Here is a 27,988-nt window from a genome sequence, read left to right as displayed (position 1 = left end):
GAAATTGACATTTTTTTCCAGTACAAAAGTAATAGGGGTTGTTCTGCATAAAGAGTGCATCCCCTCTGTGTCCCATTGTATTATATTTTACAGATCAGACTTCTTCTGCACAGCCCTCCCTCTTTTGGTGCTTGCTTTTCAGTTTCCAGTAGCCAGGCACTTACTCCACTACGGCGGGATGTCATAGCCACCACTGGAGACCACTGGTTAGTTCTGGGGTTGTATCTCTCAGCACTGCTGAGCTCTGTAGTGTCATCTCTGCCTCCTACGGCGTAGATCATATCCTGATACACTGCACAGCCTAGGTGTTTCCTCCGGGTCCCCATAGGGGCTATGGTGTGCCATCTGTTTTCCTGAGGATTGTAACGCTCCACTGCGGGAAAAAGAAAACCAGTGAGTGACTGTTCAATCACTTCCTCCCACCTCGAGTTTTCTTCATAGCTACTCTGCTTTTTGATAACATGTTTTCTTTCAACAAGCAGTCTGATTTTTCATTTTGAGAAAGACTCATCTACCACTATACTCTCATCAGGGACTGATTTCTTTTAGGTGTGGTGGAAAGGACATGTGTTGGAGTCAAAGTACCTAGTTCTAAGCTAGATGACTTGTGGTGTCTCTTTGTATGTTTAAATGAGAGGATAGCTATAAAATGGTTAACAGTAATAAGTTTCTCTCGCTAGCATTTATATAATGTTAATTTATATAGCATTGCATAAATGCTATAAATTCCCAGCAACTTGTGAAGCGAAGGGAGAAAGAAATACTTTGGAAATACACCAGTAGATTATGGCTGGTGATTATGGCTGCAGAAGACCTCATGAAGAGCTATGAGTTGCACTCTCCTAGTGGAAAAATAATTTTCTTAATAAATTATAGGATAACATGGACTTCTTATACTTTTTGTGACGGGACTCTCCTAAGAAAAATGTGTTGATTTGGGGGAACCAGACTGACTCTGGAAGGGACTAACCTGTGTTGAGTGGAGATGTCCCATCAGAGCCACCTACAGCATATAAGAAACCTCCTAACACAGCCACAGCTACGCCTAGTCTTCTGGTACTCATAGAAGCCACCCGAGTCCACTTGTTCTCCTTTGGATCATACCTGCAGTAAGAGAAACCAAAGACTGCACGCATGTTTTTGTTAAGTGAAGCTGTTTCCATAAGGTATGAAATCATGCTACAGATATGTTAGATATATAGATTTGGTATGGTCCAGTGTACAGTGATTATCTAACATATTTTCCATTGTTATTAGTATTCTGACTTATGATGCTGGAGCTAGAAACCTGAAAACTACATTTCTCCTTTGCTAAGGTGGCTCTCTACTAGATTTTGCCAAAAGGAAAGACTAGACACTTTCTGTTTGTTTGCCAACCCTGTCAATATTGTCTCAGCAATGGCCCTTCACTCTGGCTGTCACAGTTAATTTCAGTTTCTAGACTTTTTCTGGCACTTCCAAAGCTAAGCCTGGAAGTTTTAGTCACAGTTCTGAGAGGCAGCTCCTCTGAGTTCCTGAGATAACAGTACCAGTGCTCCAGTTACCTACCACTGTGTAACAAGCCACCCCAAGCTCAGTGACTTTACACACTAACCGTATGTTTCCATGAATAAGGAATTTAGGAAGGGCTTCACAGGGAAGTCTCTTCAATAAGTGGTACTGAGAAAACTTGAACAGCTACATGTAAAAGAAGGAAATTCAAACACAACCTAACATCATATCCAAAAATAAAATGGATTAAAGACCTAAATGTAAAACCAGATACTATAAAACTCTTACAGGAAAACATAGGCAGAACACTGTCTTATATAAATTGCAGCAAGATCTTTTTTGATCCATCTCCTAGAGTAATGAACATAAAAACAAAAATCAACAAATGAGACCTAAACAAGCTCAAAAGCTTTTGAAAAGGAAACCATAAACAAAATGAGAAGACAACCCTCAAGATGGGTGAAAATATTTGAAAATGAAGCAACTGACAAGGGATTAATCTCGAAAATATACAAACAGCTCCTGCAGCTCAATTAAAAAAAAACCAAACAACCCAATCAAAAAATGGGCAGAAGATCTAAACAAACATTTTTCCAAAGAAGACATACAGATGGTTAAAAAGCATATGATAATATCTGTAATTATTAGAGAAGTGCAAATCAAAAGTACAATGAAGTACCACCTCACAACAGTCACAATGGCCATGATCAAAAAATCTACAAACAATAAATGCTGGAGAGGATGTGGAGGAAAGGGAACCCTCCAACACTGTTGGTTGGAATGTAAACTGGTATGGCCACTATGGAGAATAACATGGAGGGTCCTCAGAAAACTAAAAGTAGAGCTACCTTATGATCCAGCAATCCCCCTCCTAGGAATATATCCAGAGAAAATCATAATTCAAAAACTTACATGCACCCCAGTGTTCATTGCAGCACTACTTTACAATAGCCAGGGCATTGAAGCAACCTAAATGTCTATCAACAGGAATGGATAAAGAAGATGTGGTACATATATACAAAGGTATATTACTCAGACATAAAAAGGAATGAATAATGCCATTTGCAGCAACATGGATGGGCCTAGAGATTGTCATATTGAGTGAAGTCAGAAACAGACAAACTTCATATGATACCGTCTATGTGGAATCTAAAAAAGGGGCTACAAATGAACTTATCTACAAAACATAAACAGAGTTACAGATATAGAAAATGAACTTATGGTAACCAGGGGGTAAGGGCAGGGGAGGGATAAACTCTAAGACTGGATTGACACATACAGACTATTATATATAAAACAGATAATTAATAAGGACCTACTGTATAGCACAGGGAATTCTACTCAATACTCTGTAATGCCCTATATGGGAAAAGAGTTTAAAAAAGAATGGATATATGTATAACAGATCACTTTGCTGTACACTTGAACCTAACACAATATTATAAATTGACTATCTTTCCCAGAATCCCCTTGCATAGAGTTTTGAAAATGGAGAAATAAGTGTCCTGACAGACATAAAAGGGAACTGGCATTGCTTTCAAGAGTTACCTGTAACTTTATTTCTAAGACAGAGTTAAACTCGTCTACTTAATTATGATAACACAATTAGTAAATGCTATTTCAAAACATTTCTTTTTAAGAAGAGGGGATGCAGTATAGTATGTTCTTGCCAGTAACTAAGTGCACAAGATTCCAAGGCCTAATCTCTAAGATAGAATGACAAAAAAATGATGAGCAAGAAATTAAGAATAGAATCTATTTCACCAAAATTCACTGATCTGTAAAAGAATAAAATAAATCAAGGCAGACCACCAATATTTCCATAAGTATACTTCGAGAATTAATGAGAATCCATATACAAAATACATTTCCTTATATATGCTGCACCAAGAATGAATCATTTTTCTGAAGGAACTCTGAGGAAAGTCATTCTAAATACTGCGGGAAAAAATCAGAACAGATTTCAGAAGTGGTATGCTTGATATCATACATAAAATGTAATTTAAAACATTTCAGTGTTAGGCTCAGCCAGTATAACATGTAAGTTTAAAAATTGGGTTATATCTTTCATCTTCCTAGACTATGAGGTTAACTGAAAACCTTTTCCTTACAGCCCATGGGAAATCTACTGGATAGTGAATTTCTAGTGTTCTAAATTATTCCTTTTAAAAAGCTCTCTATATTCTTTAAAAAGCAAAACAAAACTGAAAATGAGTTACAAAAATCACCTTTCAACAATGTTGAGGCAAGACACGCCATCCTGGCCACCCACAGCATAGAGAAAGCCTCCAAGCACAGCCACACCAACACTTGTCCTGCAGGTGCTTGTGGGAGCCACATCGCTGCTCCATTGGTTTGTTTTGGGGTCGTACCTACAGAGAACACATCAAGACAGGGTCTGTATTACACAAAGAAAATTTGGCTAGGCTTATAAATGCAGTGACATATGATATAGTTAATATTTATCATTTCCACCCTTACTTAATTCTATTTGTTTTTAAGTGTGTGTTTTTTTAAACTTCTATGGCGCTGATCCTTCTGATGTTCATGTTATTTTTCTTTTCAACTACAGAATCTGTATCTCTAGATCTTGATACACTGAAAGGTTTCATAGATGTATTCCATAAGTATCAAGAACATGGCTGAATGCAAAAAGGTAGGTGACAAGAAGCTAGAAGTTATTAAAAAATCAATTTTTGTATGTTTCCAGTGTGACAGGCATTGTGATAGATATGGAAGATATTTTAACAATTATAGCCAATGTGACATGTACAAGTATATTCAAAATGCTTGTGAAAGATCAGAGGACTGAGGAACTAGTCTGCATGGTGCCAGAGAAGGCTTTATATAATAAATAACCTTTGAATCTTTAAGAGATATTCCAGGGGAGAAAGAACAGCATGCAAACATACAGGCAGAAAGAACAAAAGGGGATAGCATGTCCAAGAACTGCAAGCAATTTGGTGGGTCTGCACTAGAGTGTTTAAGAAATAGTGGTGTGCTGAGGAAGATAGACTAGAAAAATAGGTGGAGGCCAGATCATAAAGGACTTATATGTCACAGTAAGTGGTCTAGGATGCCAACTAGTGCCACAGACACAAAACTAAAGCAACAAGTTACATCAGTTTCTAATTAGTATCTCAAACAAAACAATATGGATAGTAGAGAAAAAATTTCAAATTGACCTTACCTTTCAACACTGTTAAGATAAGAGGATCCATCATGGCCTCCTACTGCATATAACAGGTCATCAAGAACACTGACTCCAACTCCACATCGCCTTTTGCTCATTGAAGCTACCATTCGCCATTCATTAGTCTGTGGATCATATCGTTCAACACTAGAAATGGCATCTCCACTGCACCAACCACCAACTGGGGAAGTAACAGAAATGGTCAGCAGAATATCTGTCCTAAAGCATATCACTCACTGCTCACCATTAAATAGCCCTAATGCTTGGACTTGCCAGATGCCTCTAGAAGCAAGTTAAAACATAAATTATGATTTTTGCTTATTCCACTGGGATTACCATAATCTTATTCTTTTTGGGGACGGATTTTGGCTCAAACTACAAAGATAAATCAGAACTGGTCTTTGCTCTGAAGTAGCTAACAATATAGTGGAGGAATCAGATACCCAATCAGCAATATGAAATTATGAGATTACTAGCAAAAGTTTGAGATCATGAAATTGTTCCAATTTAAATGACTTTAAATGGCTTCTAAAAAAGGCAAAGTGTGATTCATTAACACTATTATACAATCAAAAGAGGCGAATGAGATTTTAGTGAAGATGGTTACACATTGAAAACATGGCACCTGAATATAATCATGTCACATTGGAAGAAAATGGTGGGAACCAGTAGGATAAAGATGGCAGTTGTTGAATAATCCAAGTGAAAGAAAGCAAGAAAGAAAATTAAGTTGCTCAGTCGTGTCCGACTCTTTGTGACCCTATGGACTGTAGCCCACCAGGATGAAGTCAAGTTTAAATTTCTATTTAATAGAGCTACAGTATTTTCTCTCAGCATCCCCAAAGGTGTACCTTGTCTAGTTCCACTGGACTGGTACTTTCCCACCACTGAATCCAGAAAGAGCCCTAGATGTTAAATATACTTCCCATACACCTATTTGGTTTAGTCTCTAGCTTTTGATCATATAGGGGTTCTCTTCTGTTCCACTTTCCCCTGAGTTTCCATTATCCTCCCCTCTTCCTTAATCTAGTTGTTAATCTCTGCCAGAATGTTCTGAGGCTCATGAAGCAGTAGTATATTGTCATCCCTACTTCAGGTACTATAATAACCAAATAAAATATTTAATAGATCTTGATAACAATGTATATGCCTCCACAAAGATGGCCCTACCACTAGAATTCCTGAAACCAACCTGGTATCATGAAAATAAACCACAGGTATCAAATAATCAGATCTTGCTTCCTTCTAATTAAAAAAAAAATAGACCAACTTTCACAATTGGGGAAACAGAAACTCTGATGTTTATAGCATTCTTATATGTACAGGGAGCTGGCACAACAAACTGCTTTTATAAATAAAAGACTTTTAACAATATAATTTATCTAGTTTAACCAACAAAGCTAAACTAATGTTATAAAGATTTCCCTGGGAACTTAATCAGATCTGGCAATAAATTTACTCACCAACTGATGGCAACTATAGACGCTATGTGGGAGTGAAGAGGCAGGTGGATATAGGTGTGAGCATGCATATATAGGAATTAAAGTCATAGGAATAAGTAAGAATGATAATAGAAATAAATTTGTTAATAACAATGAACAGAAGCATTAGGCTACTAGGAGTATAGGAGAATTCAGTACGTGATAAATAAATAATTGAGTTTGAAATCTAAAACAAGAATGAAGGAATGCTTTCAAAAGAGAGGAAAAAAGCCTGATGAGCATTAGAGAGAAAAAGAAAACTTGGCATCCATTTTTTTCTTGAAGAAATGCAGCAATATTCTATGTGAAGAAATTGAGACAAAAAAATTTAAAAAGGAGAAATCAAACATAAATTGTCAAACTTTTCTTCTAAAAATGTGGGAAAATATATTCCCACATGCCAAGAGAAAATAAAACCAAAGGGGAAAAGATAGGCAACTGGTTAGGTTGATGGGAAAGGATACTATGACCCAGTGATTCTACAGGATTTCCTGATGAAAAGTGATAGAACGCTTCACACATCAAACAGAATCCCAGGAAGCCTATATTTAAGAGTAATGGAACTCTGAAATGTGGGAGCATAAATAAAAAGATTACCATAGGTTCCATCTTTCTCTATGAATCAGGATTTGAAAAGAAAAACTGAAGAGAAAGAATTTGCTATAGATTGAATGTGTCCCTCCAAAATTCATATACTGAAATCTAATCCTCGGTGTGATGGTATCAGGTGGTGAGGCTTTAGGGACGTGCTCTGTCCTCATGAATGGAATTAGTGCTTTTATAAAAGAGACTTCACAGAGATCCTGTGCCCCTTCCTCTGCCTGAAGACATAGCAAAAGATGAAAAGATGGAGTCTATGAAGAAGAATGAAGTGGGCCCTCAGCAGACACCAAAATACTTCCCAGCCTACAGAACTATAAGAAATAAATAAATTTCTACTGTTTGTAAGCCACCCAGTATATGCTTTTCTGTTATAGCAGTCTAAGCGGACTAAGACAGAATTAGTGAGAAAATGTTTTACTAAACATTGTGAAAGTTGCTATTCAAGTGACTAAGGGAGCTGAATTTATGTGGATAGAAGTAAAACATCTAAGATTGAAAATTCTCAGATATTTAGGGGCAGCCGGTGGCAGCAGAATGATACAACACGATGTCTTAGGCTCAATCTAGCTCAGGAGAGCTACAAAAGAGTGTAATTGTTTGATGTAAGATAATATCTTTTGACAGTTCCATGTACTTATGAGGTGACTTGCACACTGGAATATAAATTCATGCATATGATTTATTATAACAAAACATCCACTGCATGACATTTTTAGGTTATATAAAAATACAGCATTCTTTCGAAAGTACCAGTTATGAGTTAAGAGGCAAGATACAAGATACAAAAGTTATATTTTGTTTTCAAAAGGTGTGTACATTTTTTTTTAACATTAAAAAATTTTTATTTATTTATTCTTTGGTCACGCACTGTGTGGTAATTACTTAAGCTTAATTCTCCAACCACACAGTAATTCTCCAACCAGTCTGCATAGTTACTGCCTGCTGCAGTATAAGTGTGGAGTCTTAACCCCTGGACCACCAGGGAAGTCCCCATGGTAAGTCATTATATATTTCTTATGACAGTGGATATCACAACTGTCCAAAGGACCGCTCAAATGACAATTTCTAATGTGGAAAATATTCAGTTTAGCCACAGTATATTAAGATCCAAACCTGCAAAGAGTACTTCTCCACATCGAATAGGTTTCCGTGGTCTTGTCCTTGGTCCTTGCATTAATGGTCGTTCTTGAGGCAACAGGAGATAGTTTTTAGCTTCATCTACCAAGTCTCTGTGAAAAAAAATTCTGCCTTTATTCCAAATGTCTAAATAATATTATTAGTCAAATCCCAATATGGTTAAGGTATATGTAAGATGGCAAAGGGGAGCAGCATAAATCAAACCAAATCATGAATGCCAGCCAGCATTTTTATTGATTTAGGCTAGTTATTTATTTCTGGGGGCACATGGCATGTGGGATCTCAGAGATTGAACCCGTGTACCCTGCACTGGCAGCTTGGAGTCTTAACCACTGGACTGCCGGGGAAATCCCACCAGCCAGTATTATAAAGGTCACAAACCTGACAGCAATGATGCTAGTCACACTATGAGTTGTGAATTGACTGGTATTTCCATCATGACTTCATATCTTACTGCAAATTAGTCTAAAACTCAACATGCTTGAGACTAAAATGACTTATGGGAAACTAAAAATTACAACTTAATTACCAGTCTGCATAGTTACTGCCTTCTAGTGAATTTGATTAGCTTTTGCAGGATACTGGCAAAGGAGCACATCAGCCACAACACTAGATATTTGCTAAATTAATTTAAGTAATAAAACTAGGTCAAAATTTGGATTGCTAAAAAGAAACACCCTACTATCATTTAATATTAATTTTCTATTTGGGACTGTATGAATAGTTCACTCTCAATAAATCTACTGAGGATGAACAGTTTTGTCTTTTTCTATGAAGGTACTTTATGAGAAGAACCTAGTAATTACACTTGTTAAGTAAAGTATCCTAACTTAAACTATTTATGTACTTACTTCACTTGAGTCCTTTGAGTGATTAGTATCTGACTAGTACAAATTCATTGTGTTACTCTGTTCTTTCTCAACTCTGAAAGTGCTTCCTAAATTACACTATATTTCCATTTCTCTATTTATATTACAAGTAATTTATTCCTGCTGGACCAGTGCCAGGCGTGACCCAATAATGTACTTCCGGTATATAATTTTGCTAAGGCCTCTTCTGAATTTATGCTAAAAATAAAAACAAAACCCCTCAAAATCCCAAGCTGATGACCAAGAACTTTTTTCTAGCTTCCTCAGCTAAAAACAAAGACTGTGATCTCCTACTTGCTGGGTTTTAATTAAGTTGTTCAAGCGTTCCTAGAAAGAATATTATAGAGCTAATACTTAGGGGCAAACACAGAATTAATAGTAACAACAATAACAGGGGTTTAATACATATTAACTCGTTTATTCTCCACTACAGTCCTATGGAATAGGTACTGTTATTATCCTTATTTTATAAATAAAGGAACTGTACCAGAAAGAGGTTCAAGTAACTTGAATAAGGTCACACAGCTAGTAAATAATAAGGTCACAATAAAAGGAACAGGCTGCTTCCTTTTTTTAAACTTTTTATTTTGTATTGCAGTGTAGCCAGTTAACAATGTTGTGACAATTTCAGGTGAATAGCAAAGGGACTCAGCTATACAGTAGGTCCTGTTGGTTATCCATTTTAAATATAGCAGGGTATACATGTCTATCCCAAACCCCCATCTCTTCCCCTCCCCGCACCCCGCCTCCACCTCGGCAACTATAAGTTTGTTCTCTAAGTAGGAACAGGCTACTAGAGTGACTAGAGACACAGATGTATAGAACAGACTTTTAGACTCTGTGGGAGAAGGTGAGGGGGGATGATCTGAGAGAATAGCATTGAAACATGTATATTATCAATTGTGAAACAGATCGCCAGTCCAGGTTTGATGCATGAGACAAGTGCTCAAGGCTGGTGCACTAGGATGACCCAGAGGGATGGGATGGTGAGGGAGGTGGGAGGGAGGTTCAGGATGGGGAACACATGTAAATCCATGGCTGATTCATATCAATGTATGGCAAAAACCACTACAATATTGTAATTAGCCTCCAACTAATATAAATAAATGAAAAAAAAAGTGACTTTGTGAGTATTTAGGGAAATTAATTACCATTTGTCTTTAAGTTTAAAAGGTAAACACATAAAACCCTCTCTAACACCTCCTGTTAAAGGAACAGGCTTCAGATTATTGAAGAAATGCAAATGAATCTATTATGTTCTACCTCTGCTTTAGAGATCCCTGATTCTAGAACAAGTTTCTTTAGTCACTATGGGAGATCCAAAGGTTTGTGTAGTTTAAAGAGAGTTCTGACTCACTGTTTCATTTTTATAAATGTAAAATGCTGGGAAAAAATGGTTAAAAACACCATGAGGTTTCATATTTGAAACTAAACCTTAAAATCTGTCAAGTAGAAAAGTAGTTTATTAAATTTTATATATACTGTAGTTCAGAGATAGCCCAATAAAATAAATGTTTTGTTTGTTTTGTAAAAACATTTAGAATTTCTTTCAATCAAAAAAAAATTTATGAAACTGCGTCATCAAACTCTAGTGGAAATCTTTCCACAGCTGCTTTAAGGGTGTAGCAGACCTTTAACTCTGTCTACGATCTCAGAAAGCAAGGCTGCTCCTATTTCCTAACAAGGCATATGTGATGGAATGGAAAAAGTGCTTCTGACACACTTCTATGATGGAGTCAACAACGTTATTTAACTTATCTCAAAAAAATATATACTAGCAGAGAATTGTCTCTTCAAACTCAAGCTTGCATTAAATCTTAGAAATCTACCTCTTTATTGCCACTTCTACACCAATAAATGCCATGCATAAAAAAAAAAAACTAATTTAGGAGTGGAATACTGGAAATTCAGTCTTCTCTTCTTCCTCTTGACTCTAGCCCAGAAGAAAAATCTGTTAAATACTGCCTTGACTACAGCACTAAAAAAATATAATATTTAGGAAGCAATACAAATAAAGAAATTAGGAGAGAACAGGAATGTTTAGTTGTTGATTTTTCCCATCCAGGACCATTCATACCTGCATTCTTCATCACTTTTGATGAGGGGATCAGAGCCTACAGTGCCCACCAGGAACTTGGGACTAAGCAAAGGCAACCGCACATGCTGCAGCACCTATGAGATAATAAACACTATTAAAGGCACAAACTCCATCTGTAAGGTATTTAAGAGAATATATAACTCATGCTCCCTGATTGTGTTTCCCATTGTTTTGAGATCTAATTGGATTAATTAATTGATCTAATAAATAATGAGGATGGAAGGCATAAATACAAAACTAAATTTATTGCAACCACCAGTTCAGTAATTAGAATAATCAGTATCACTTTAGCATGCTTCTTTATGCTTTCAGCAGTATAGGCTCTTCTAATAACAATCTAGAAGAATATACTATCAAATTGCTAAGGACTGTAATCATAATAACAAGAACATCAAACATGTCATTTAGTGACCACTTATGAACCATATTATTCCTGTACTCTTCAAACTGTGGTGGGGTTTCCAAATCATAGAGAAGGGAGACATGATAACTGCCATCCTTGCTTTCTTTTGTTCATTATGTACCATTTAGGTTCTGATTTATGCTATAGCCCAAACCTACAGTTGATGCAAAACAGAGAAAGAAAAGTAGCAAAAAGTTCATAATGACAAACACTTAAAATGCTTAACACTTAATCTCCTTGGTTATTTGGAAAGAGATGGTCTTTCTTACAGTCTAATAAGAATGACAGTGATAACTGTTTCTTTTTTGCAAATCAAATATGTATTACTTTATCCAGTACAAAACAGTTACTTGAAGCATTTCCCTGCATACCTGGGGTAACTGAGGACGTCTTTCTTGAATACTGTATTTAACCCAGGCCATCACTGCATTGAACACCTGTTCTTCACTGCGAACATTTAGTTCATCACTAGATATTATATCAATGAGTTGATTGGCTGGAAGCAACATGAACTCTTCACTTTCCATCACCTGTTTGAAGTTAGGTAAGAATAAAAGGGAAAACAACCTGTAATCAGATTTGTCTGTTTTAATATTTTTCTTCAGGGTTGGAGGGCAAAGCTTTATTTCACAATGGAGCTGAAGTTCAATATAGTATCAGAGGACAAGAAAAGTTTAACAAGAAAAAAAGACAGGTAAAGCACAGAAGGTTTTTAGAACAATGAGACTATCCTGTATGACACTACAGTGGTGGACACATGTCATTATACATTTGCCAAAACTCAGAGAATGTACAATACCAAGAGTGAACCGTAATGTAAGTTATGGACTGTGGATGCTAACATGTCAATGCAGGTTCATTAGTTGTAACAAATGTATTTCTCTGGTGCAGGATGTTGCTATTGGGAGAGGTTATGTGTGTCACTTACTAAATGGACATGAATTTGAGCAAACTCCGGGAGATAGTGAAGGACAGGGAAGCCTGGTATGCTGCCGTCCATGGGGTCACAAAGAGTCAGACATGCTTAACGACCGAACAACATGTGTGTGGAGACAGGGTATATGGGAACTGTACTTTCTGCTCAATTTTGCTGTGACCCTAAAACTACTCTAAAAAAACAAAGTTTATTAATTTTTAAAAAAGGGAACATAGGAGAATACAGATGGCACAATTAAAATTTAGGAAAAATAGTAATTTGTGATTTAGACAATTTAAGAAAAAAATTATACTTTTTTTTTCTCAGTATGAAGTATCAAGATAAAAATTTATATTCAAAATAAACTATACCAAATTATAACTCCAGAAATTAAGAGGCATATAAAAATATCAGGAAAAGCTTTCAGAGGAAGGTTAGTTGCTGAAAGGGCAATGTCTAGGACAGAAACACCAAGGGGCCAGTTTGAAAAAAGAATGAAGGTGTCAGCATTTCTGAAAGCAAGAATAACATAATGATATAAGCCATTAGACAGAGGACCGCACCACTCAGATATATTCATATTCTCATATGTATATATGAAACTATGAACATATATAATTTATCTGTATCCAAGGTTTGGGGAATTGTCAGAATGCAGATGAAATGGCGACAAGGATGTTATCTGATTGTGCAGTTCAGTCACAAATCCCAAAATCTTGTAAATCTTGTCAAGATTGTAGAGTAAAAGGGACAGGGTGCAATGCAAACAGTCACTGCTACACTTCATGTGTCTTCTGTCTCATTCAGAACATTGTTCTGCCTGTGACGTCTATTAGTGTAGGAAGGATATAGTTTAAGAGCTTGAAGTCCCACCACGCAACCTCTGATGCATATGCTATATTCTCTCAGGACAGGGCTATTTTCATGGCTCATCAAAAAAATCAGAATATTTAGCAGGATCTGAGACAAGCCATAACAAGTTGACTACTTGGTTAAGAATTTTTTCCCAAGCACATCAGAAAAAAATACAAATCTCAAAACAATTAAGGGCCATATAAAGTCAGCTGTGCTTATAGTGGAAAATACTAAAGAGCACTTCAATTTTTATGGCACAAGTCTTCATATCATCTGAGTGAGAGACCCTCTGGGGCTCAGGAAATGAAATTGGAAACCTTTAAATTTTATGTGAAGTTGCTTAGCCAGGTCACTTAGTAGTTAGAATGCCTGCATTGTATTCTCTGTAGCAGCGTTGTTGGATTTAGCAAATAATATATGGCATGATTATACTAAAAACTACTTGTTCATCTGGAATAAATTCAACTGGGCGCCCTGTATTTTGTCTGGCAGACTTATGCTGGGGGGTGTAAAGTTAAGGGTTAGATTTGGGGTCCAGTTCCAGATGAAGTATGCTGACCTTCAGCATGCAAAACTTGAGCAAGGCTGTATGTTTCTTTCTTCTTAATTTTTCTTCAAGCTGCTTTCTTTACTAAAGACAAGTCGTATCATATATCTTTGTGAAGTTCCTTAACATTCTTTTAGGATCTTGTCAGAGTATAAAAATTTTCCCCAATTTAGTGATTATAAGACAAATATTATATAAATATCAAGGATCACCAAGTTTAAAGTTTATGAATAAACCACTCTGATATTAACAAGTCACTTAATGGAAACCTTAGAGGGCAAGAAGACAAAAACATCTGTGTGAGAAAATATTTCTTGGCACTAAGAGTAAAAAGAATACTTTTGATGAACAAAGATATTAATGATCTACCATTAGGGCAAATCTAGCACTAAATTCTATCCTTGAACCAAACAACCAGGTTAAGAAAATAATGCTTTAAAATACCCGCTTTTTATTTATTTTTGAAGTTTTTTTTTTAATGTGGATCATTTTTAAAGTCTTCATTGAATTTGTTACAATATTGCTTCTGTTTTACGTTTTGTTTTTTTGGGGGCTGAGGCATGTGGGATTTTAGCTCTCCGACGCATGTAGGATGGAACCTGCATCCCCTACATTGTAAGGGGAAGTCGTAACCACTGGGTCACCAAGGAAGTCCCCCAATAACTGCTTTTTAAATAAAAGTTTGCAGGAAATCTAAATTTTAAGTCCCACACTATTATGGTAAAAGCTTACTTTTAGTTTCTTTGGATAAATGTAGATGTGATTTGAAGAATGAATAAAGCTGAAAACAACAAGAATGAATAAGGAAAACATTCTAGAGTTGTAACAGAAATGAATGGTGAACTCAGTGGCACTGAGTTGAAAGAAAAAATTATGTTTATGAGCAAGCCTAACACTGTATGAATTAAAAATTAAGTTTGTTGTTGTTTAGTTGCTAAGTCATGTCTGACTCTTTGTGACCCCAGGGACTGTAGCCCACCAGACTTCTCTGCCCATGGGATTTCCCAGGCAAGAATACTGGAGTAGGCTGCCATTTCCTCCTCCAGGATGGATGAAGTTAGGCGTAAGGAAATAGAAGGAAATTAAATAGAGATCTAAGTCTGAAAATAATTTAAATGAGTCACAAGTGGTAAGCCCTAAATGGTGACTTATTTTGCATCTACACAGAACCATTCTAGTCCATGAACAAAGTAAGGTTTTCTTCACTGGGATTTCATTATATCAGGTTCACTTTGGAGGCAGGGTTAGAACTGCAAGGGATTCTAAAACCTTCTGTCCTATTAAGAATATTCTTCAGATATTTGTAACTACCTTAAGAACTAAAACTCAAGCTAGGTTTAAAGCAAGAAATTTTAAAAAATCAACTTTATTTAAAATGTACAGTTCAATAAATTTTGATAAATGTACACACGCATGTAACCATTACCACAATCAAGATATAGAACATTACCATCATCTCCAAAGATTCTAAAGCAGGGATTTCTTAACCTGGGGTCCAATGACTGGCAAATTATTTTGGAAATTCTTAATGATGGCAAATCTTTTATTTTTTGCAGAGTGGATTTGATTTTTAATCGGGTAGAGAGGGAGGTGGGAGGGGGGATCGGGATGGGGAATACATGTAAATCCATGGCTGATTCATGTCAATGTATGACAAAAACCACTTCAATATTATAAAGTAATTAGCCTCCAACTAATAAAAATAAATGAAAAAAAATAGTGGAACAAAGTTAAAAGTCAAATCCGTTAAAGAAGTTATGTGAAGTTTACTCTGAATGAAAAATTAAGTTTGACTATAAAATACTGATTACTTTGCCAACAAAGGTCTGTCTAGTCAAGGCTATGGTTTTTCCAGTGGTCATGTGTGGATGTGAGAGTTGGACTGTGAAGAAAGCTGAGTGCTGAAAAATTGATGCTTTTGAACTGTGGTGTTGGAGAAGACTCTTGAGAGTCCCTTGGACTGCAAGGAGATCCAACCAGTCCAGCCTAAAGGATATCAGTCCTGGGTGTTCACTGGAAGGACTGATGCTGAAGCTGAAACTCCAGTACTTTGGCCACCTCATGCAAAGAGTTGACTCATTGGAAAAGACCCTGATGCTGGGAGGGATTGGGGGCAGGAGGAGAAGGGGACGACAGAAGATGAGATGGCTGGATGGCATCACCAACTCGATGGACAGGAGTTTGAGTAAACTCTTGGAGTTGGTGATGGACAGGGAGGCCTGGCATGCCGCGATTCATGGGGTCACAGAGTCAGACACGACTGAGTGACTGAACTGAACTGAACTGATAAAATACTGATGCAATTAATTTTAATGAAGTATAAACTCCATTTAGTCATGGTTATGCCTCTTTTATATTTTGTTGGAATCAATATTATATTAAGGATTCTTCCATATAAATTCATGAGAGGTACTGATCTGCAGTTTTCCTCTAGTGTCTGTGGTTTGCACACTGGAGTAATTTTTATCTTATCTGGCAACCTCCTGCACGTTTTTCTGGAAGATTTTATGTAGGGTTACATTATTTCTTTCTGAAATGTTTAACAGAATTCACCATCTGGGATTGCTTTTTTGTGGGAAGGTTTTAAAATTATTAATTCAATTTCTTTCATAGATATAGAGTTATTCTGGTTTTCTGTTTCTTAAGTTTTTTAAATTTGTGTTTTTAAAAAAAGTTGTCAATTTCATCTCAGTTGCTGAACTTAGCAAAATGTTGCTCATGATATTCTGTTTTATCCTTTTTAATGTCTGAGGGTTTATAGTGCTGTCTTCTTTTTAATTTCTGATACTGGTAATTTGTATCTTCTCTCCTTTTTTTCTTGATAAGTACAGCTAGAGGTTCATCAGTTTTTTTCAAAGTAACATTGATTTTTGCTCTATTCTTTATTCTTTGTTCCTTCTATTTTGGGTTTAATTTGCTCTTCTTTTTCTAGTTTACAAAAGTAACAATCAGAACAAAAATACAAACCTTCCTATATACTAAAAAAATTAAGGACTTCCCTGGTGGTCCATCCGTGGGGAATTTGCCTGCCAGTGCAGGGGACACAGGTTCAGTCCCTGGTCCAGAAGATCCCACATGCCACAGGGCAACTATGTCTGTGTATCACAACTACTGAGCCCATACTCTAGAACCCAGCAGCTGCAACTGTTGAGCCCATGAGCAGCAATTACTGAAACCCACATGCCCAGAGCCCATGGCTCTGCAACAAGTGAAGCCACTACAATGAGAAGCCCAAGCACTGCAATGAAGAGTAGCCCCCACTTGCTACAACCAGAGAAAGCCCAGGTGTAGCAATGAAGACCCAGCACAGCCAAAAATAAAACAAATACATCTTTAAAAAAGAGAATCTACAGGAAAGAGAAAATCATAATAGGAAAAGCAAATATATAAAGGGATTGTAGATCACTTAAATAAACCAGTACAGAGATTTTTTTTAAGTAAAAAAAATATATGAAATTGATTATAAATACAACAGTAAAGGGTTAACATGAATATGCAAAATAGGACATCAAAATGATAAAATATAGGGGAAGGAAGTAAGAAAATGTAAAAATTTTTAGAATGTGTTTGAGATGATATAATCACCAGTTTAAAGTAGATATAGTAATGGGTTAACATACTTGAAAACCAAGGTAACCTCAAATAAAAAACACACAATAGATTCACAAAAAAACAAAAAGAGAACTCAAGCATAATACAAAAGAAAACCATCGAACACAAAAGGAAAAACAAAAAGAAAAGAGTAAAGAAATATAAAATCAACTGGAAAATAAGGTTTAAAATGGAAATAAATAAATATATGTCAATAATTACCTCAAATGTCAATGGACTAAATGCTCCAGTCAAATGACATATAGTGGCAGATTGGATAATAAAACAAAAGCCTAAAATGTGCTGCCTACAAATGGCGCACTTTAGGATGAAAGACACACACAGACTGAAAGTGAGGCGATAGAAAAAAGATACTTCAGGCAAGTGGAAATGATAAGAAAGCAGGGGTAGCAGTACTCATATCAGACAAGATAGACTTTAAAACAAAGACCACAGAGAAAGATAAAGAAAGACATCATAAAAAGACATTGATAAAAAGATCAATATAAGAAAAGGATATTATACTTGTTAAAATATAAGCCCACAATACAGGAGCTCCTAAATACATCAAACTAATACTAACAGACATAAAGGGAGAAATTGCAAGGGATACAATAATAGGAGACTTTAACATCCCACTGACATCAATGGACAGATCATCTACACAGAAAATCAATAAGGCATCAAAGGTGCCTTAGGTCAGTCTACTAAGGCAAAAGCAAAAATAAACAAGCAGAACCTAATTAAAGTTATAAACTTTTCCACAGCAAAGAAAACCATAAACAAAACAGAAATATATTTGCAAATGATGCAGCTGGCAAGGGCTTAATTTCCAAAATACACAAATGGCTCATATAGGTCAATATATTAAAAAAACAGGCAATCACATAAAAAAAATGGGCAGAAGATCTAAACAGACATTTCTTCAGAGAAGACACACAGATGGTAAACAGGCATAAGAAAAGATATTCTACACTGTTAATTATTACAGAAATGCAAACCAAAACTACAATGGGATATCACCTCACAATGGCCAGAATAGACATCATCAAAAGTTCTACAAATAATAAATGCTGGAGAGAGTGTGGAGAAAAAGAAATCCTTCTACACTGTTTGGAGAAGGCAATGGCAACCCGCTCCAGTACTCTTGCCTGGAGAATCCCATGGACAGAGGAGCCTGGTGGGCTGCAGTCCATGAGGTGGCTACGAGTCGGACACGACTGAGCAACTTCACTTTCACTTTTCAGTTTCATGCATTGGAGAAGGAAATGGCAACCCACTCCAGTGTTCTTGCCTGGAGAATCCCAGGGACGGGGGAGCCTGGTGGGCTGCCATCTATCGGGTCGCAAAGAGTTGGACACGACTGAAGTGACTTAGCAGCAGCAGCAGCAGCCTACACTGTTGGTGGGTATGTAAATTGATGTGGCCACCATGGAGAGTATGGAGGTTCCTTAAAAAACAAAAGATAGAGCTATCATATGATCAAGCAATCCCAGTTCTTGGCATATATCCAAAAAAGATGAAAACTTTAATTCAGAAAGATACAGGCACCACAGGGTTCACAGCAACACTATTTACAATAAGCAAGACATGGAAGCAACCTAAGGATCCATCAACAGATGAATGGATAGAGAAGATGTGGTGTGTGTGTGTGTGTGTATACACACACAATGGAATATTATTCAGCCATAAAAAATGAAATAATACCATTTGCAGCAACATGGGTGGACCTAGAGATTATCATACTCAGCTAAATAAGTCAGACAGATAAATATTATATGATACCACTTACATGTGGAATCTAAAAAAAATGATACAAATGAACTAATTTACCAAACAGAAACAGACTCACCTGCAGACACAGAAAGCAAATTGCCAAATTCAGACTTAAACTGAAGAAAGTACGGAAAACCACTAGACCATTCAGGTATGACCTAAATCAAATCCCTTATGACTATACAGTGGAAGTGAGAAATAGATTTAAGGGACTAGATCTGATAGACAGAGAGCCTGATGAACTAGGAACGGAGGTTCGTGACATTGTACAGGAGACAGGGATCAAGACCATCCCCATGGAAAAGAAATGCAAAAAGTCAAAATGGTTGTCTAAGGAGGCCTTACAAATAGCTGTGAAAAGAAGAGAAGTGAAAAGCAAAGGAGAAAAGGAAAGATATTTCCATTTGAATGCAGAGTTCCAAAGAATAGCCAGGAGAGATAAGAAAGCCTTCCTCTGCGAGCAATGCAAAGAAATAGGGGAAAAACAACAGAATGGGAAAGTCTAGAGATCTCTTCAAGAAAATTAGAGATACCAAGGGAACACTTCATGCCAAGAGGGGTTCGATAAAGGACAGAAATGGTATGGACCTAACAGAAGCAGAAGATATTAAGAAGAGGTGGCAAGAATACACAGAAGAACAGCACAAAAAAGATCTTCATGACCCAGATAATCACAATGGTGTGATCACTCACCTAGAGCCAGACATCCTGGAATGTGAAGTCAAGTGGGCCTTACAAAGCATCACTACGAACAAAGCTAGTGGATGTGATGGAATTCCAGTTGAGCTATTTCAAATCCTGAAAGATGATGCTGTGAAAGTGCTGCACTCAATATGCCAGCAAATTGGGAAAACTCAGCAGTGGCCACAGGACTGGAAAAGGTCAGTTTTCATTCCAATCCCTAAGAATGGCAATGCCAAAGAATGCTCAAATTACCACACAATTGCACTCATCTCACACGCTAGTAAAGTAATGCTAAAAATTCTCCAAGCCAGACTTCAGCAATACGTGAACCGAGAACTTCCAGATGTTCAAGCTGGTTTTAGAAAAGGCAGAGGAACCAGAGATCAAATTGCCAATATCCACTGGATCATCGAAAAAGCAAGAGAGTTCCAGAAAAACATCTACTTCTGCTTTATTGACTACATCAAAGCCTTTGACTGTATGGACCACAACAAACTGTGGAAAATTCTGAAAGAGATGGGCATACCAGACCACCTGAACTGCCTCTTGAGAAACCTGTATGCAGGTCAGGAAGCAACAGTTAGAACTGGACATGGAACAACGGACTGGTTCCAAATAGGGAAAGGAGTATGTCAAGGCTGTATATTGTCACCCTGCTTATTTAACTTATATGCAGAGTACATCATGAGAAACACTGGGCTCAATGAAGCACAAGCTGGAATCAAGACTGCCAGGAGAAATATCAATAACCTCAGATACGCAGATGACACCACCCTTATGGCAGAAAAGTGAAGAGGAACCAAAAAGCCTCTTGATGAAAGTGAAAGAGGAGAGTGAAAAAGCTGGCTTAAAGCTCAACATTCAGAAAACCATGATCATGGCATCTGGTCCCATCACCTCATGGGCAATAGATGGGGAGACAGTGGAAACAGTGTCAGACTTCATTTTTTTGGGCTCCAAAATCATTGCAGATGGTGACTGCAGCCATGAAATTAAAAGACGCTTACTCCTTGGAAGCAAAGTTATGACCAATGTAGATAGCATATTAAAAAGCAGAGACATTACTTTGCCAACAAAGGTCCGTCTGTCTGGTCAAGGCTATGGTTTTTCCAGTGGTCATGTATGGATGTGAGAGTTGGACTGTGAAGAAAGCTGAGCGCCAAAAAATTGATGCTTTTGAACTGTGGTGTTGGAGAAGACTCTTGAGAGACCCTTGGACTGCAAGGAGATCCAACCAGTCCATCCTGAAGGAGATCAGTCCTGGGTGTTCATTGGAAGGACTGATGCTGAAGCTGAAACTCCAGTACTTTGGCCACCTCATGCGAAGAGTTGACTCATTTGAAAAGACCCTGATGCTGGGAGGGATTGGGGGCAGGAGGAGAAGAGGGAGACAGAGGATGAGATGGCTAGATGGCATCACCGACTCGATGGGCATGAGTCTGAATAAACTCCGGGAGTTGGTGATGGACAGGGAAGCCTGGCATGCTGCGATTCATGGGGTCGCAAAGAGTTGGACACGACTGAGCGACTGAACTGAACTGAAAGTGGAAAGGGCAAGAGAAGGATAAATTAAGAGTTTAGGATTAACAGATATACTCTACTATATATAAAATAGATAAACAACAAACAATAAGGTCCTACAGTATAGCACAGGGAACTATATTCAGAATATTTTAATAACCAAAATGGAAGAGAATCTTCAAAATAACCAAATATGTAGATATATAAAACTGATTCCCATATATATGTCTATAAACTTATATGCTGCAATATATCATATATTTTATCTATATAAACTGAATCACTTTGTTATATACCATAAAATAAAACAAAATTATATATGAATTACATTTCAATAAAAAAAAGAAAAAAAAGGGAAAGGGCCCAAATCAATAAAATCAGAAATGAAAAAGGAGAAGTTAAAACCAATACCACAAAAATAAAAAGGATCACAGAGACTGTGATGAACAGCTTTATACCAATAAAAGGTACAACCTAGAAGAAATGGACAATTTCTTAGAAAGGCACAGTTTCCCAAGACAGAACCAGGAAGAAACAGAAAATATGAACAGACCAATTACCAGTACTGAAATTGAATCAGTAATTAAAAAATTCCCAACAAACAATAGTCTAGGACTAGATAGCTTCAAACATTCTACCAAACATTTAGAGATGACTTAATACCTATACTATTCCCAAAAACTACAGAGGAAGGAACACTTCTGCAACCTTCTATGAAGCCATCATCACCATGACACCAAACCAGACAAAGATATCACCCACAAAAGAGAAAATTACATGTCACTATCACCAATGAACAAAGATGGAAAAATCCTCAACAAAATAATACTGGCAAACTGAATCCAACAATACATTAGAAGGATCATCCACCATGATCAAGTGAGATTTATCCTAGGGATGCAAGAATTTTCAAATATCTGCAAATCAATCAATGTGATACACTATATTAACAAACTGAAAAGCAAAAATTATATGATCATCTCAGTAGATGCAGAAAAAGCTTCTGATAAAATTCAATGTCCATTTATGATAAAAACTCTCCCAAAGGCAGGCACAGAGAGAATATACTTTGATATAATACAAACTGTATAAATGAGAAACCCATAGCTAACATGATCTTCAACTGTGATAAGCTGAAAGCATTTCCTGTAAGATCAAGAATAAGGCAAGGATGACTACTCTCACCACTTTTATTTAACATAGTTTTGGAAACCTTGCCACAGCAACCAGAGAAGAAAAATAAAAGGAATGCAAATTGGAAAGGAAGACATAAAACTGTCATTGTTTGCAGATAATATACTATACATAGAAAATCCTAAAGATGCATTCAGAAAACTACTAGAGCTCACCAATGAATTCAGTAAAGTTGCAGGATACAAAATTAATACACAGAAATCTGTTGCATTTCTATAAACTAACAGTCAAGTATCAGAAGGGGAAATTAAGTAAACAATCTCACTTATCAACACATTAAAAAGAATAAAATACCTAGGAATAAGCTTGCCTGAGAAGCAAAAGACCTGTGCTCTGAAAACTATAAGATACTGATGAAAGAAACTGAAGACAACATAAATAGATTGAAAGATATATTGTGTTCTTGGATGGGAAGAATCAATATTGTTAAAATGACTCTACTCACCAAGGCAGTCTATAGATTCAATGCAATTCCTATCAAATGACCAATGACATTTTTGTATGGAAACATAAAAGACCTCAAATAGCCAAAACAATCTGGAGAAGGAACAGAGCTGGAGAATCATGCTCCCCGACTTCAAATTATACTACAGAGCTACAGTAATTAAAACAGTATGGTTTGTGTGTGCTGTGTGTATGCTCAGTTGCTCAGTCATTCCACCTCTTTGTGACCCAATGCACTATAGCAAGTCAGGCTCCTCTGTCCATGACATTCTCCAGGAAAGAAATTGGAGCAGGTTGCCATTTCCTTCTCCAGGGGATGTTCCTGATCCAGGGATTGAACCTGTATCTTTTCTGTCAGCAGGAAGATTCTTTACCACTGAGCCACCTGGGAAGCCCAAAGAAAACAGTATGGCACTGGCACAAAATAGACACTGGAACAGGACAGAAAGCCCGGAAACACACCCACACACTTACGGTCAGTTAAGCTATAACTAAGGAGGCAAGAAAATTAGAGATACCAAGGGAACATTTCATGCAAAGATGGGCTCAATAAAGGACAGAAATGGTATGGACCTAACAGAAGCAGAAGATATTAAGAAGAGGTGGCAAGAATACACAGAAGAACCGTACAAAAAAGATCTTCACGACCCAGATAATCATGAAGGTGTGATCACTCACCTAGAGCCAGATATCCTGGAATGTGAAGTCAAGTGGGCCTTACAAAGCATCACTATGAACAAAGCTAGTGCATGTGATGGAATTCCAGTTGAGCTATTTCAAATCCTCCAAGATGATGCTGTAAAAGTGCTGCACTCAATATGCCAGCAAATTGGGAAAACTCAGCAGTGGCCACAGGACTGGAAAAGGTCAGTTTTCATTCCAATCCCAAAGAAAGACAATGCCAAAGAATGCTCAAACTACCGCACAATTGCACTCATCTCACACGCTAATGAAGTAATGCTCAAAATTCTCCAAGCCACACTTCAGCAATACATGAACCGTGAACTTCCAGATGTTCAAGCTGGTTTTAGAAAAGGCAGAGGAACCAGAGATCAAATTGCCAACATCCACTGGATCACTGAAAAAGCAAGAGAGTTCCAGAAAAATATCTATTTCTGCTTTATTGACTATGCCAAAGACTTTGACTATGTGGATCACAATAAACTGGAAAATTCTTAAAGAGATGGGCATACCAGACCACCTGACCTGCCTCTTGAGAAAACTGTATGCAGGTCAGGAAGCAACAGTTAGAACTAGACATGGAACAACAGACTGGTTCCAAATAGGGAAAGGAGTACGTCAAGGCTGTATATTGTCACCCTGCTTATTTAACTTATATGCAGAGTACATCATGAGAAACACTGGGCTCAATGAAGCACAAGCTGGAATCAAGACTCCTGGGATAAATATCAATAACCTCAGATATGCAGATGACACCACCCTTATGGCAGAAAGTGAAGAAGAACTAAAGAGCCTCTTGAAGAAAGTGAAAGAGGAGAGTGAAAAAGCTGGCTTAAAGCTCAACATTCAGGAAACCAAGATCATGGCATCTGGTCCCATCACCTCATGGGCAATAGATGGGGAAACAGTGGAAACAGTGGCTGACTTTATTTTCTTGGGCTCCAAAATCCCTGCAGATGGTGATTGCAGCTGTGAAATTAAGGACGTTTACTCCTTGGAAGGAAAGTCATGACCAACCTAGACAGCATATTCAAAAGCAGAGACATTACTTTGTCAACAAAGGTCCGTATAGTTAAGGCTATGGTTTTTCCAGTAGTCATGTACGGATGTGAGTTGGACTATAAAGAAAGCTGAGTGCAGAAGAATTGATGCTTTTGAACTGTGGTGTTGAAGACTCTTGAGAGTCCCTTGGACTGCAAGGAGATCCAACCAGTCCATCCTAAGCGAGATCAGTCCTGATGTTCACTGGAAGGACTGAGGTTGAAGCTAAAACTCCAATCCTTGGCCACCTGATGCGAAGAGCTGACTCATTTGAAAAGACCCTGATGCTGGGAAGGATTGAAGGCAGGAGGAGAAGGGGACAACAGAGGATGAGATGGTTGGATGGCATCACCGATTCAATGGACATGAGTTTGGGTAAACTCCGCGAGTTGATGATGGACAGGGAGGCCTGGCGTGCTGTGGTTCATGGGGTCACAAGGATTCAGACATGACTCAGCGACTGAACTGAGCTGAAACTGAAGGAGGCAAGAATATACAATGGAGAAAAGATAGTCTCTTTAATAAGTTGTGCTGGAAAAAACTGGACAGCTACATAAAAGAATGAAATTTAGAACACTCTCTAACATCATATACAAAAGTAAACTCAAAATGAATTAGGAGGTAGGGATTCAAATACATATAATGTTATATATAAATGGAGAAGAAAATGGCAACCCACTCCAGTATTCTTGCCTGGAGAATCCCATGGACAGAAGAACCTGGGGTGCCATGGTCCACAGGATTGCAGAGAGTCGGACACGACTGAAGTGACTAAGCATGCACTATATATAAAATAGATAACCAAAAAGGACCTATTGTCAAGCACTATATTCAATACCTTATAATTTATAATGGAAGAGAATGTAAAAAGAACAATAATGATCACTTTGTTGTACATCTAAAACTAACACAACATTGTAAGTCAATTACATTTTCAATAAAAATTAAAAAAATAAACACCCCCCAATAAAAGTTCTATGAATAATACTATGAATTAAACTGGCTGCTTTTGAAAAAAAGTAGAAAAAAAAAAAACCCTTCAAAATGGATTAAAGACCTAAACATAAGACCACATAGTATGAAACTCCTAGAAGAAAATATCAATAGAACACTCTTTGACATAATCACAGCAATATTTTTTTTGATCCATCTCCTACTAAAGTAAAGGAAATAAAAGCAAAAATAAACACATGGGACCTAATTACACTTAAAAGCTTCCGCACAGCAAAGGAAACCACTGACAAAACAAAAGAACAACCTACTGAACAGAAAAATATTTGCAGATGACACAACTGATAAGGGACTATACACACTGAAAAGTTCAGGAGTAAGGGAATATGATGTATGCAACATACCCTCAAACTGCTGAAAGAAAAATATTCATATAATAGAGACAAAATGATAAAGAAAAAGTGGCAAAAGGTTAACAAGCGATTAATCTCGGTAAAGGGTATGTGAAAGTTTCTTCTCTTTCCTACAGTTTTTTATATGTTTATATTTTTTTCTTTTGATTATTTTTCCAAATAAAATTTAAAAATTATTCTTTCCAATCTGATAGGTTAAGAAATGTTGTTTTAATGTATTTTTTTTAGTTATGTGTAATGGTATCTTTTCATGTTTATTTTACATTTAATACTTTTATACACTGCTTATTCATATCCTTTGCCTATTTTTCTGCTGTATTTTAAAAAAAAAAATTTATTATTTATTTGGCTTCCCTGGGTTATGGCACAAAGGATCTTCAATCTTCACTGTGTCATGTGGGATCTAGTTCCCTGACCAGGAATTGAAGCCGGGCCCCTGCATTAGGAGCTCAGAGTCTTAGCCACTGGACCACCAGCGAAGTCACTGCTGTAATTTTTTAAATCGTTTTTCTCATTCAATTTGTATGAGTCTTATAAGAATTAGTGTTTCTTCTGTCATGTATGCTCCAAATAGAATTTCAGAGTTTGGCATGATTTAATTTAGTTTAAGGTGCTTTTTGCTTGTTACTGTTGTTATGAACAATAACATTTAATTTTTATGCAGTCAAATTTATCAGGCTTCTGGGTTATATCCTGCCTAGAAAGGCCATTTTTACCCTAAGCCTAGTAATGCTTTCTTCTAGTACTTTTAGAATTTAAATTTTTGGGTTTATTTATCCATTGAGCATTCTATCTGTTTAAAGAGTTTATTTTTCCCCCAAGTAACCAGTTTTACTAATGACATATATTAAACAATTTTACCTTCCTCCACCAACTCGATCAAACCAGTCAATACTAAAGGAAATCAGTCCTGAATATTCATTGGAAGGACTGATGCTGAAGCTGAAGCTCCAATACTTTGGCCACCTGATGCAAAGAACTGACTCCTTGGAAAAGACCCTGATGCTGGGAACGATTGAAGGCAGGAGGAGAAGGGGACGACAGAGGATGAGATGGCTAGATAGCATCACCGACTTGATGGACCTGAGTTTGAGCAAGCTCGAGGCATGCTGCAGTCAGGGAAGCCCGGCGTGCTGCAGTCCATGGGGTCACAAAGTCGGACATGACTGAGCAACTGAACTGAACCACTGATTTGAAACATCTATTTTTGGATTCAAAGCTACACCGATTTGCTCTGTCTTTAGTTTCAAAATGTTTTCATATTTCTTAAAGACAGTGATTCTAATATGAAATTTTAGAAACTTCCTGGATGTTCTAGCATAAATAGTTTTCCCTTGGTATCTAAGGAAGATTGGTCCCAGGACTGTTCTCCACTCCACCTCCTCCATGTCCCCAGGATACCAAAATTCCTAGATGCTCAAGACTCATATACAATGGCACAGTATTTACATGTCACTTACACACATCCTCCCATATACTTTAAGAACTCTAGATTAATTATAATACCTGCTGCTGCTACTAAGTCACTTCAGTCGTGTCCGACTCTGTGCGACCCCAAAGACGGCAGCCCACCAGGCTCCCCCATCCCTGGGACTCTCCAGGCAAGAACACTGGAGTGGGTTGCCATTTCCGTCTCCAAATTATAATATCTAATACAATGTAAATGATATGTAAATAGTTGCCAGCACCTGACAAATTCAAATGTTACCTTTGGGACCTTTATTAAATTTTTTTTTTCATATTTTTGATCCATGGTTGGTTCAGTCTGTGAATGCAGAACCAGCAGACATGGAAGGCCAATTGTGTCTGTGTATGTACGTACATTGTGTATGTGTATCCTCCTTCCTATACAGTCCCTGTCTTTGCATTTCATGAGGCCCACGCTGGTTTTTCTCCTCTTTCTATTCTAGTTATTCCCAGTTTTATTTGCCAATTGCTTTTTCACTAATCATCCTTCAATACTTGGAAAAACTTGAGCGCTTTCCTCTCCTCCTACTAGGTGATCACATTGGCATTCATTTTTTAACCTTGTTTATGGTGCTTTTTGTTATAAAAGCTTTAAATTTATATACAATCAAACTTATCAGTCTTTTCTTTTA

The 27,988-nt window shown here is 37.1% G+C and overlaps 1 protein-coding gene across 9 annotated transcripts in view; it reads right to left on the bottom strand.

The window, feature by feature from the left end:
* KLHL20 (kelch like family member 20) overlaps positions 1-27,988 on the bottom strand; it is a 67,498-nt gene that overhangs the window by 7,001 nt on the left and 32,509 nt on the right. For all 9 annotated transcript variants that reach the window (XM_061160727.1, XM_061160724.1, XM_061160720.1 and 6 more), the window contains 7 exons: positions 11,647-11,805; positions 10,852-10,946; positions 7,882-7,997; positions 4,682-4,865; positions 3,720-3,863; positions 971-1,104; positions 165-373 (listed from right to left, as the gene is read on the bottom strand). In XM_061160727.1, coding sequence (XP_061016710.1) covers positions 165-373; positions 971-1,104; positions 3,720-3,863; positions 4,682-4,865; positions 7,882-7,997; positions 10,852-10,946; positions 11,647-11,805 — 1,041 coding nt within the window. The remainder of the gene's footprint in view (positions 1-164; positions 374-970; positions 1,105-3,719; positions 3,864-4,681; positions 4,866-7,881; positions 7,998-10,851; positions 10,947-11,646; positions 11,806-27,988) is intronic.

Source organism: Dama dama, chromosome 14 (assembly GCF_033118175.1).
Source record: "Dama dama isolate Ldn47 chromosome 14, ASM3311817v1, whole genome shotgun sequence".
Taxonomy (NCBI): domain Eukaryota; kingdom Metazoa; phylum Chordata; class Mammalia; order Artiodactyla; family Cervidae; genus Dama; species Dama dama.
This window is presented reverse-complemented; position numbering and strand designations above follow the sequence as displayed.